Genomic DNA, 12,296 nt, shown 5'->3' with positions numbered 1-12,296 from the left:
AAGGCCATGATGGATAAGATTATTATTGAGCTACCTTTGATTGATGCTGTTAGGACTTCTCTAGTGCTTAGAAGATATGTCAAGAGAATGGTAACCAAGGATTTGGCTGAGCAGGGAGTCATGATGATATCAGCTCAAGTCAGTGCTATAATCCAGAACAAGATCCCAGATAAGCTTCCTGATCCAGGTAGTTTTGTTCTTGATTGCACTACCTTCACTAACAGATTTGCTAGATCTTTGTGTGATCTTGGTTCTAGTGTCAATTTGATGCCAAGATCAGTAGCTCTCAATCTGGGAATGACAGATTTCAAACCCACCAAGATCACTCTTATCCTTGCGGATCGGTCAATTTGTATTCATGTTGGTGTGCTTGAAGATGTCCCAATTAAGATTGAAGAAGAACCTAAGGACCCTCTTATTCTTGGAAGATTATTCTTAGCCACTGCTGGAGCTATAATTGATGTCAAGAAGAGGCAAATTGGGCTTAATATTTGTGATCTACAAATGCGTTTTGATATGGACAAGTTGGTCAAGAGGCCAACCATTGATGGGCAGACATTCTATGTAGACACCTTGTCTAATCTAGTTGAAGACGTATTCAAGGAGTTGCATCCTGAAGACCCACTAGAGAAAGCATTGGTTGCTTCTGTTGAAGAGGTTGAGCATCCAGATGACATTGTTCTGGGTATTTCAAGTTGCTTGATGCTAATGAGCAAGTGAAGAAGTTGTTTGCACAAGAGGAATTGGTTAGTACCTCTTCACAAGCTAAAAAATCTTCAGATTGGAGTTTAGAGAAAGCTCCAAAGCTTGATCTCAAGCCTCTTCCTGCTGGTTTAAGGTATGCATTCTTAGGTGAAAATTCTTCTTATCCTGTTATTGTTAATGCTTCTATAAACAACGCAGAGCTCACTTTACTGCTAAGCAAGCTGCGCAAGTTTCGCAAAGCTCTTGGCTATTCTCTTGATGATATTGCAGGAATCTCTCCAGATATATGTATGTATAGGATTCATCTTGAGGAGGGAGCTAGGACATCTATTGAGCATCAAAGGAGGCTGAATCCAAATTTGCAAGATGTTGTAAAGAAGGAGATCATGAAATTGCTGAATGTTGTGATCATTTATCCGATTTCTGACAGCAATTGGGTTAGTCCGATACATGTTGTTCCTAAGAAGGGTGGAGTCATAGTGGTGAAGAATGACAAGAATGAACTAATCCCGACTAGAACAGTTACCGGCCATAGAATGTGCATATATTACAAGAAGCTGAATGTTGCAACCCGAAAGGATCACTTTCTTCTACCTTTCATTGACCAAATGCTTGAAAGGTTAGCCAATCATCCATACAAGTGCTTTTTGGATGGTTATTCCTGGTTCTTTAAAATTCCGATTCATCCTGATGATCAAGAGAAAACCACCTTCACTTGCCCCTATGGTACCTTTGCTTACCAAAGAATGCATTTTGCTCTCTGTAATGCTCCTGCGATATTTCAGTGATGCATGATGTCTATCTTTACTGATATGATTGAAGATTATATTGAGGTATTCATGGATGATTTTTCATTTTATGGATCTTCATTCAAGAACTGTTTGGACAATCTATGTAATGTATTAGCAAGGTGTGAAGAGAAGCATCTAGTGCTTAACTAGGAGAAATGTCATTTTATGGTCAGAGATGGCATAGTATTTAGTCACAGGGTTTCAGAGGCTGGAATAGAGGCTGACCGCGCAAAGATAGAGGTGATGACAGGTCTTCAAATGCCAGAAAATGTGAAGGCAGTGAGGAGTTTTTTTGGGCATGCAGGGTTCTATAGGCGTTTCATCAAGTATTTCAGCAAGATAGCTAGACCACTTTCTGCTTTGTTGTGCAAAGATGTCATGTTTGAATTCAGTGATGAATGTCGAATAGCTTTTGAAAGGATTAAGCAAGAGCTTGTGAGTGCTCATATGTTCAGCCACCAGATTGGGATCTACCATTTGAGGTTATGTGTGATGCTAGTGACTTTGCAGTGGGACAAAGAAAAGACAAGAAACTTCATGCAATCTATTATGCAAGCAGGACACTTGATGATGCACAAAAAAACTATGCAACAACAGAGAAGGAGTTGCTGGTGGTTGTGTTTGCTTTTGAGAAGTTCCGGTCTTATCTAGTTGGTTCAAAGGTTATAGTTCATACTGATCATGCTGCATTAAAGTATTTGATGCAGAAGAATGATGCTAAGCCTAGACTTTTGAGATGGATGCTTCTACTACAAGAATTTGACATTGAAGTGAGGGATAAGAAGGGAGTTGAGAATGGTGTTGCTGATCACTTGTCCAGGATTAGAATTGATGATGATGTCCCAATACATGACTGTTTACCTGAAGAACATGTTTATTTTGTGGATACAGGGTTTCAGACTGATGAAACAAAGTGTCTGTCTACGGATGCAGAAGGTGTCGCCTGACACCATACTAGCATCGGTCGACACCCTTGTTTCACCGAGACAGATTGGTTGAATGATGGCGATATAGCTGCTCTAACTAGCTCCAACCAACCCTGGTATGCTGATATAGCTAATTATCTTGCTGCAGAAGTGGAACTAGACAAGTTCACAAGCTATAATAAGAAGAGATTCTTGAGGGAAGCTGAATGCTGCAACCCGAAAGGATCACTTTCTGCTACCTTTCATTGACCAAATGCTTGAAAGGTTAGCCAATCATCCATACTACTGATTTTTGGATGGTTATTCCTTGTTCTTTGAAATTCCGATTCATCATGATGATCAAGAGATAACCACCTTCACTTGCCCCTATGGTACCTTTGCTTACCGAAGAATGCATTTTGGTCTCTGTAATGCTCCTGCGATATTTCAGTGATGCATGATGTCTATCTTTACTGATATGATTGAAGATTATATTGAGGTATTCATGGATGATTTTTCATTTTATGGATCTTCATTCAAGAACTGTTTGGACAATCTATGTAATGTATTAGCAAGGTGTGAAGAGAAACATCTAGTGCTTAACTAGGAGAAATGTCATTTTATGGTCAGAGATGGCATAGTATTTAGTCACAGGGTTTCAGAGGCTGGAATAGAGGTTGACCGCGCAAAGATAGAGGTGATGACAGGTCTTCAAATGCCAGAAAATGTGAAGGCAGTGAGGAGTTTTTTTGGGCATGCAGGGTTCCATAGGTGTTTCATCAAGTATTTCAGCAAGATAGCTAGACCACTTTCTGCTTTTTTGTGCAAAGATGTCATGTTTGAATTCACTGATGAATGTCGAATAGCTTTTGAAAGGATTAAGCAAGAGCTTGTGAGTGCTCATAATGTTCAGCCACCAGATTGGGATCTGCCATTTGAGGTTATGTGTGATGCTAGTGACTTTGCAGTGGGACAAAGAAAAGACAAGAAACTTCATGCAGTCTATTATGCAAGCAGGACACTTAATGATGCACAAAAAAACTATGCAATAACAGAGAAGGAGTTGCTGGCGGTTGTGTTTGCTTTTGAGAAGTTCCGGTCTTATCTAGTTGGTTCAAAGGTTATAGTTCATACTGATCATGCTGCATTAAAGTATTTGATGCAGAAGAAGGATGCTAAGCCTAGACTTTTGAGATGGATGCTTCTACTACAAGAATATGACATTGAAGTGAGGGATAAGAAGGGAGTTGAGAACGGTGTTGCTGATCACTTGTCCATGATTAGAATTGATGATGATGTCCCAATACATGACTGTTTACCTGAAGAACATGTTTATTTTGTGGATACATGGTTTCAGACTGATGAAACAAAGTGTCTGTCTACGGATGCAGAAGGTGTCGCCTGACACCATAATAGCATCGGTCGACACCCTTGTTTCACCGAGACAGAGTGGTTGAATGATGGCGATTTAGCTGCTCTGACTAGCTCCAACCAACCCTGGTATGCTGATATAGCTAATTATCTTGCTGCATAAGTGGAACCAGACAAGTTCACAGGCTATATATTGTTTTTGGGTTTTAGAAACCCTTAAGTTATTTTCTAAGCAGCTTTTTGAGAGAGATATATTTAAAGCTTTTGGGAGAGACGAATCTGAATTCTTTTATAGAGAGAAGATTTCTAAACTCTCTATTTTACCTTTGATATCTATTGCATGTTATTCAGAATTATGTCTTGTTCTTCTTTAAACATGTCTGAGTAGTTTGCTTGTTAGGTTCAGGTTTTTATAGGGTTTTTATGATTTATTAGATCTGTAATTTTTAGGGTTCATTATCTCTTATGATCTTTATCTCTGGTTGTTCTTCACATTAATTCTTGATTGATCACCTAGAATTAATAACTTAGGAAAATAAATTGATAGGAGAATATAATTAATTTTCCTGATTAAACCATTGATGAGCAAAATTATTTTTTACAAAGAGATTTGATTTAGTAATTTTATGAACAAATTTAAACCTGATTTTAAAGCTGATTTATAAGCTAGAAATTTACAAAGAGATTTAGATTTTCTGGTTTTAATTTTAGATAATATTTGCAGTGAGAACTGATTTATTTTACAAATTGTGTTTAGAGTTCTAGATCCGATTTTAATTGTTTGAACCTTAATTAATATACTGATTTAATATTTCACAATTACGAGAGATTCCCCAGGCCTAGCTTTTTGATCATCTGAATTTACAACACTTTTATTTAATTTTGCATTGCTTTTCAATAATTAAATTAACATGTTTAGCATAATAACAAAACTCCATAGTCTATTGTGTTTGATCTTGAGTCTCTGTGGATTTGACTACTAAGTACTACAATGATCTCTTTTTTGAGAGAGTAGCTCCAGAGATTAATTTGAGCTTATCACTAACCGTTGGGCCCCCGCCCCTACCATAACCATAACAAATCAACCCACAGAGTCATAAAACATCAAACCAGTAACCTAGCAACATTATAATGACTCAATTCTAGCAACCTAACAAATGCCAGATGAAACATGTATTTTTCTATCTTAACCTATGAATGAATGAATGATGACATGCAAACAAACAGACTTAGGCTAAGATGATCAGAATGTATGCAAGGTGTTTCAATACCCTTATGATGTTGTAGCATAAAATATGTCAATCCATAAAGAGTGTGATATGTAAGCAGTCAAGATGTGATCAATGCATTCAAGTTAAGCCAAATATAATTATGATTTGTTTCTAACAACCTATTGACAATAATGAAATGCAATGAACTAAGGCAACTTAAGACAATACTGATGCTGAATTAAACTATAGAACAAGTGCAATAAACAAGACTAAGCATAATTAACTAATAAGCAGAAGAATACAGGAACAGAACAATGCATAAGCAAGAAAGTAAAATGGAGCTCGACCTAGCACTCGGTCGAGTGCATGGTCGAGTGGGGGGTCGAGTTGACAAGCGAATGAACAGAAACAGAGCAAATAATGAAAACAGAGCAAACAACAAGCAATAAACATGATTTAAACAGGGAAATCAATAGACAAAGAAAGGTCCTAAGGATGGATTCATGGGCTGGGCTTAAGCTATGGTTATCTAGATTGATCAACAAACCTCAATCAACAATGAGTTATCTCTAGACAATGATCCTCTCATACTTGTTAATCCATTCTCATGGCAATAACAATCAAGCTTAGATACTCTTAGACCTAGCTCTCACTAGCTATTACATATAAAAGCAGGCATTAAAACCCAGATCATTATTGTCAAAAACCAAACAAAACATTTAATCTCTTAGCATGCTTCATGATAATCTCTAGACTTAGATTTATCTAGCAACTTAGACATTGGTGTGATGCTAAGAAGCTTAAGATCTATCCTTACCTTCTCAGTATAAGAAGAGCATAGATCATATCTAATCTAGAAGAGATGTATAACAATAAAGCTTGATCAATCTAAACACCCATAACCTTTACCCAGCCTAATCCATCCTTAAGATCTCTACACACTACTAAGAATCACAAAACATGATGAACAAAATCATAAACCCAGAAATTAATGAAACTTGCATGATTAGAAAGATAAGAGAGAGATCTTTAATTCAATACAAAGTACTAAACTCAGATTCTCAACACACAAAAAGTTATGATGATTACAAATCAATGAAACTCTAGAGAAAAGATAAGAGATTATGCAATAAAGTAAAAGTAGCTAAAAATGGCAAAAACTAGGTTAGGAGGTGTCTAAAGGGTCTCCAGGATTTCCCTTTTCGGCCACAAGTGCCAGCACATATATATAGTAAAGAGAGAGAAGCCCTAGTTAGCTAGAGGACAAAACAGAGATTCGGCTGGAAGTGCTCGACCATGTGCTCGGTCGAGTGCATGGTCGAGTGGTTGGTCCGTCACGTAGCTCGAGTCTTCGATCTGGGATGATATCCGTTCAGTAAAATTGGATAACTCTTGAACTACACCTCTGATTGCCTTGAAACCACCGGAATTAGAAAGTTAACTCAATTTCCTACAACTCTCATGAAGTATGCGGAAGCTGAATCGAAACGGAAGATCTTCATGTGGATCGATCTTTGAGGAGCTCGTTATGAATCCGATCGAGTACTCGACCGTGTGCCTGCTCGAGTGCTGTGGTCGAGTTGCCTTGCGAATCCACTTCCTGATACTTTCAGTCCTCTTGTTTAGCTCCAGAAATAACACCAAGTCCTTCCTTACCCTTTTAGAGCTCCATAACACCTAATAATACTCCAAATGCACAGATGTATGCAATGCATGCTTCTAAACATCCTAAGTGCATATTTGGACATAAATGGCTATAAAACCTAAGGAATCATTTCTATATGATGCAAAACATGAACTAAACAAGGCCTTAAATATGGTAAAATATAGTAACATCACCAGACCACAAAAACGAGCCACTAGAACATCCTCCTCTTCATCGCCTTGATCCCACGATCATACTTTGCCTTTGCCTACACCACAACACATATGAGATGCGTGAGAATTTTAGAAACACTCAATGAGGCAATCCTCCCATCTAAAAGGCTATACAGACAAGCAATTGAGATAACTCTAACCATCAAACAACAATCAACAAACAACCAGGACAACTGCATCGACCGACACCAACTGGAGTTGCATCGACCAACGCAAGCCTGCATAGACCGACACCAACACTACATCGACTGATGCACGTTCGACATTACGCAAAATCCCTAATTGCATCGATCAACACCTCCACATAGCATCGACCGATGTTCCTAGGTTAAATCGCATCGTCCTCGCATTGCATCAACCGACGCACATGCCGAGCATCGTTCTTCCCCGAAGCTCCTCGCCAGATCTTCGTTTCTAAACCACCAAAACACAATCCAATGCAACAAAGAAGCCTCCCAAAGCCTCTTGTGACACAAAAACGTACTAACAAGCTAAGAAATCAACCATATAACACATAAAGAAGAAAATCAGAGAAATCTCAAGCTTAGATAAGTCATGGTCCTGCACTCACCTTTGCCAAAGAAGAACCTAACTCTAAACAGGCGGATTTACACTCCTAGCAGGCTCCTACAACGATCCAACTACAGATCTTCCCAAGAACAGCCACAAATCACTAAAACTCGCAAGAACGCTTAAGAAGTTCTTTCTCTCTTTCTTTTTCTCTCAAAAACGGCTAAACACCACTAATGACGACACACACTCGACTTAAGGGTTTTTCCTAACTCCAAAACGCAACGTTTAACTTAACTCGTTTCGTGACAAACCGGCCTTGCATTGATCGATGCAACACCTGCATCGACCGATACACATCCCAAACTGTCCGGCTCGCGGATGTTACAATTCTCCCCCACCAACATAGATTCGTCCTCAAATCTCAAACAACCATCAACCAATGACTCTCGTGCAACCATCTCCACGGCTCGCACTCCTCCGACCAATCTACGAAGGTCACCTCTAGGCGATAGACTCACGTTCTAGACATTATTTGCTCTCGACTTTTGGACTTTCTTTACTCATAGGTCTCGACCTTGAGTTTTATTGGCTCATCAGGCCTAAGCCCGCATGCCATAACATATTAGGGAAGTCCAATATTTGTCTCTTTGGTTGCCACCCTACAGTGCGCCCCTAGATCGTCATCTAAAGTCGATATACCGGTCATACTCACAAGCCACAGAGTCTTAGACTATGACGGTACTAGGAGAACTAAAGTCCCCCAAGAATCGTTCAGGATCAACTGTCCTTAAAGCAAACAATTTTGAACACATCTGAGTCTTATCCCTAACCAGGTTTCTTTCCCGTGGTTTGCGTAAAACATCAAAAAATCGTCTCAGTGCCAAATGGATGCCACAAGTCGTCTGACTCACCACCATTAAACTATGTTTTAACACCGTTCAAACAAATGTTAAAATTGACAACATTTCATATAGTTCAGGTAACAAATTTGAATTTTAACATCGTTCATGTTATTATTTATAGGATACTAAAGTTTAGGTACGAAAAAGCGTTCGACAGATAGTTGAGGTTGATTTTGCCTTTTACCCCTTAAAAGTCTTAATCGATCATCCCCGCAAGCTCTACTTAAGTAGAGAGACTAGCAGTTGATCCACCCAATTGGGCCTTTTCAGATGATGAAACAGGCCGCTATGAGATAAAATTGCTGATACCTATCATTATTCATTCCTACTAACGGCGGTTTAAATCAAAGAGACCATAGAAGAATGAATGATACAAAAAGAACAAAGATTTCTAAAGATTTTTTTTTTCACTAAAGATTTCCATTATATAATACAAGGTAGAATACATGGGTGGAATGCGTTTTTGAAATCCTAAATTCGGAGGAAAACAGAGACATCTCCGGAAACTTAAATCCGATATTCGGGAAACACAAATTACAACACAAAAACCAAAAAAGAAACCCTCAAAAAGATCAAAAAAATCGGAAGAGAACATAAGTCGCGGAATTACATCCTCAAGAGTCAATATCAAAAAGATCTGCAAAGGCAAAAGGAAAAGATCCAAAAATAGAGACTACCGCGAAAATTTGATCCATCTCAGAACAAATACCTCAAAGAGATTTCTAAAGATATCAACTCAATTTATAATTTTTAATTTAAAAGAGTTTCTACTTGAGATGAGATCAGGATCAGTAGAGTACAACAAAACTCTCTGTCAGATTCCCACTGAGTTTTGAGGATTCCCCAGAAAAAAAACAATTTGGACAATAATAATGCTATCATAATTTAATCATACGGTTAATTAATTAATTTTCCCAAAAATAAAGATACCAAATATAAATGAACTTTATATATTTGTGGTTCTCTCTCTCAGAATCAAAAACACTCGACGGGAACAAAACAAAAAATAAAAATGGAATCTTTGGAACGCTTCTGCTCTATTACTCTGCTTGTTATCTGCCTTCTTCTACCTTCAAGCTTAGCTCAACAACAACAACATGAATCAATTAGAACAATGGAGGATTTTTCCGGGTACCCAATTCACGAACCGGGTCAATTCGGTTCCATCAATCTCGCTTCTTCACTCTCCGTTGATGCTCAAGGACTGCAAAAACAGGTTCAAAGGAGTGTTATTTGAAATCTTATTCGGTTATGTGTTAAGTAGAACAGTAGATTTCTAAAGTTTTGATCTTTTTTGTTTTGTTTTGGTTTGGTTTTAGATAGATGAGCTTTCTAATTTCTCTGATGCTCCTTCTCCATCAGTCACCAGAGTTCTTTATACTGACAAAGATGTCTTGGCTCGACGGTAACTTGAATTACTTGATTGAGTAATCAAGTATAGATTTTTTGTTAATCTGAATTCTTGGTTGATTTGGTTAGGTATGTGAAGAATTTGATGGCACTTGCTGGTCTTACTGTTAGAGAAGATGCTGTTGGTAACATATTTGGCAAATGGTTTGGCTCTCTCTTTTTGAGTTGCTCGTCGTTTCGTTAAGAAGATAAGTTTTTGTTGATTTTTATGTTTGATTATCTGATTCATTTGATGTGTTGGTTTCATACTTAGGGATGGTTCAGAACCAAATCTTCCTGCTGTAGCCACTGGTTCTCATATAGATGCTATTCCATATTCTGGCAAGTATGATGGTGTTGTTGGTGTTTTGGGTGCAGTTGAAGCTATCAATGTTTTGAAAAGGTATATCCAGAATCTTTGGATTATAGAAAGTGAAGTCTAAGATTGTGTCTCCTGATGATCTTTGTTTTTATAAGGTCGGGGTTTAAGCCGAAAAGGTCTCTGGAGATAGTCTTGTTCACATCTGAAGAACCAACCCGATTTGGGATCAGTTGTTTAGGAAGGTACTCTTATTTTGATCTTTATGAACAAATAAAAGATCAATGTTTTGTTTCTTTATTTTCTAACTGGTAAACTTTGTTGATACAGCCGCTTGCTTGCTGGAAGCAAAGAACTTGCAGAAGCACTAAAAACTACTGTTGTTGATGGCCAAAATGTTTCATTTATAGAAGCAGCTAGATCAGCTGGATACGCACAAGACGAAGATGACGACTTATCTAGTGTGTTCTTGAAGAAAGGAAGTTACTTTGCTTTTATAGAGTTGCATATCGAACAAGGACCTATACTTGAAGATGAAGGTCCGCTTAATTTCCCTTTTCTGCATCTAATAGCATCATCCTTTTTCTCTTTTTCATTTTATGCTTATATCAGATCATATTTGACCACAGGTTTAGATATCGGTGTAGTTACCGCAATTGCTGCTCCAGCAAGTTTGAAAGTCGAATTTGAAGGCAACGGAGGTCATGCTGGTGCTGTGCTTATGCCATATAGGTGAGCTATATTATACGACTGAACTGTCTACTTAATCATTAGTACACTGATTAATGTGTAATGATGGTTTTCTTAGAAATGATGCTGGGCTTGCGGCTGCAGAGTTGGCTCTAGCCGTGGAGAAACATGTATTAGAGTCAGAGTCAATAGATACTGTAGGAACTGTTGGTAAGTTTTGGCTCACTAGTTTATAAAGAACTTACTCTCAATGGAACTTAATCACAAGATGAATCATTGCGGTAAGGTATTCTGGAGCAACATCCTGGGGCTATCAACAGCATTCCAAGCAAATCCCATCTTGAAATCGGTAATTCCTTATGTTCGTTCCATGACACCTACTAATAGAAAAAGTTTGGTAAAATATACATGCTTTAACTGAGCTCTTGAGGAAGTTGAGAGTAGTTCTGAGTGTTTTGGTTTTGATCGTTGAGACTAAGTTCCTGACTTACCTGTCTTGTGTTCTTTAAAAGATACAAGGGATATTGATGAAGCGAGAAGAAACACAGTAATCAAGAAAATTCAGGAATCTGCTAACACGATAGCTACAAAACGAAAAGTGAAGCTATCGGAATTCAAGATTGTAAATCAAGATCCACCAGCGCTCTCAGACAAACTAATAATCAAGAAAATGGCAGAGGCAGCCACAGAGCTAAACTTGTCACACAAGAAGATGATAAGCCGAGCTTATCATGATTCTCTCTTCATGGCCAGGTACTACAAAAGTCACAAGTTTCATGTTTGGAATACAACCCTAAACGTTCAAATGGAGCATCAACCCTGTTAGCTTTGCAAGTTTGTGACAAACAACAACTCTTTAGTTACTCCCCTGGAGATAACTAACTCATAACCTTAGAACAATTCAAATTGATCAGATCTGTTAGATGCATTTGTCTACTTTCTACTATCAATGTTCTGGCTTAGAGTGATTCTGAACTTTGTTGGATTACTGTTTCCAGGATATCTCCAATGGGTATGATATTCATCCCGTGCTACAAAGGTATATATGCTAACCAGTTAGACCGTGATCTTGATCGAATCAGCATCCCCGATTAAGTTTTTTTTTTTTTCTGTTGTGTGTGATATTTTGCAGGATACAGCCATAAACCTGAAGAATACTCATCTCTTGAAGACATGGCTAATGGAGTAAAGGTACTCTCCCTCACTCTGGCTAAGCTCTCTTTAGACTGATGCAAACCCTCTTTCCCATGCAGAAGCTTTGCACATTCTCTTTTCTACCTCTTCTTCTCTCTTTGTGCTCAAATATGTATCTTTGACAATGTAAAGAAAAATTAATAAATGAGGCTTCACTTATCAAGTTATATCAGTCGCACAGTATCTTTAGAAGTTATTGTAATTATCAAGTTTAGATACGATACTTCTTAGGTAATAAATTTGACGTTTGATGAAGATGATGATGACAGAAGTTGTGATATGTTAGTTAGTTCTTAGATTGTGATGGGGAACTAATTTTTCTGCAGCTAATAGTATTGTGGATGGTTTTCAAAAGACACTTTTTCTTTCTTTTTGACTTGTAAATAGAAAAAATTCTTAAAGTGGAAATGTGATTGTTTAAATGGGAA

General features: G+C 37.9%; 1 protein-coding gene across 2 annotated transcripts; it reads left to right on the top strand.

Moving 5' to 3' along the window:
- LOC104725100 (ureidoglycolate hydrolase) lies at positions 9,224–12,035 on the top strand. Of its 2 annotated transcripts, XM_010443706.1 has the most exons (12): positions 9,224–9,492; positions 9,596–9,681; positions 9,756–9,830; positions 9,940–10,068; positions 10,143–10,229; positions 10,315–10,523; positions 10,614–10,716; positions 10,793–10,884; positions 10,961–11,023; positions 11,187–11,427; positions 11,673–11,713; positions 11,807–12,035. In XM_010443706.1, the coding sequence occupies exons 1-12, from the start codon at positions 9,289–9,291 to the stop codon at positions 11,902–11,904; spliced, it is 1,428 nt and encodes a 475-aa protein (XP_010442008.1). In that variant the 5' UTR covers positions 9,224–9,288; the 3' UTR covers positions 11,905–12,035. The 2 variants fall into 2 exon arrangements, with proteins under 2 accessions (XP_010442008.1, XP_010442007.1); XM_010443705.1 differs by having other exon boundaries at positions 10,315–10,716.

The sequence above is a fragment of the Camelina sativa genome, chromosome 11 (genome assembly GCF_000633955.1).
Source record: "Camelina sativa cultivar DH55 chromosome 11, Cs, whole genome shotgun sequence".
NCBI classification, from domain to species: Eukaryota; Viridiplantae; Streptophyta; class Magnoliopsida; order Brassicales; family Brassicaceae; genus Camelina; species Camelina sativa.
The sequence above is the reverse complement of the archived record's forward strand: the minus strand, read 5'-3'. Positions and strand labels throughout refer to the sequence as shown.

Coding starts and splice junctions, on each gene's coding strand:
- LOC104725100 (XM_010443705.1), top strand. CDS start 9,289: ATGGAATCTTTGGAACGCTTCTGCTCTATTACTCTGCTTGTTATCTGC. Junction 10,069..10,142: donor GCTATCAATGTTTTGAAAAG/GTATATCCAGAA, acceptor TGTTTTTATAAG/GTCGGGGTTTAAGCCGAAAA. Junction 11,024..11,186: donor CAAATCCCATCTTGAAATCG/GTAATTCCTTAT, acceptor GTTCTTTAAAAG/ATACAAGGGATATTGATGAA.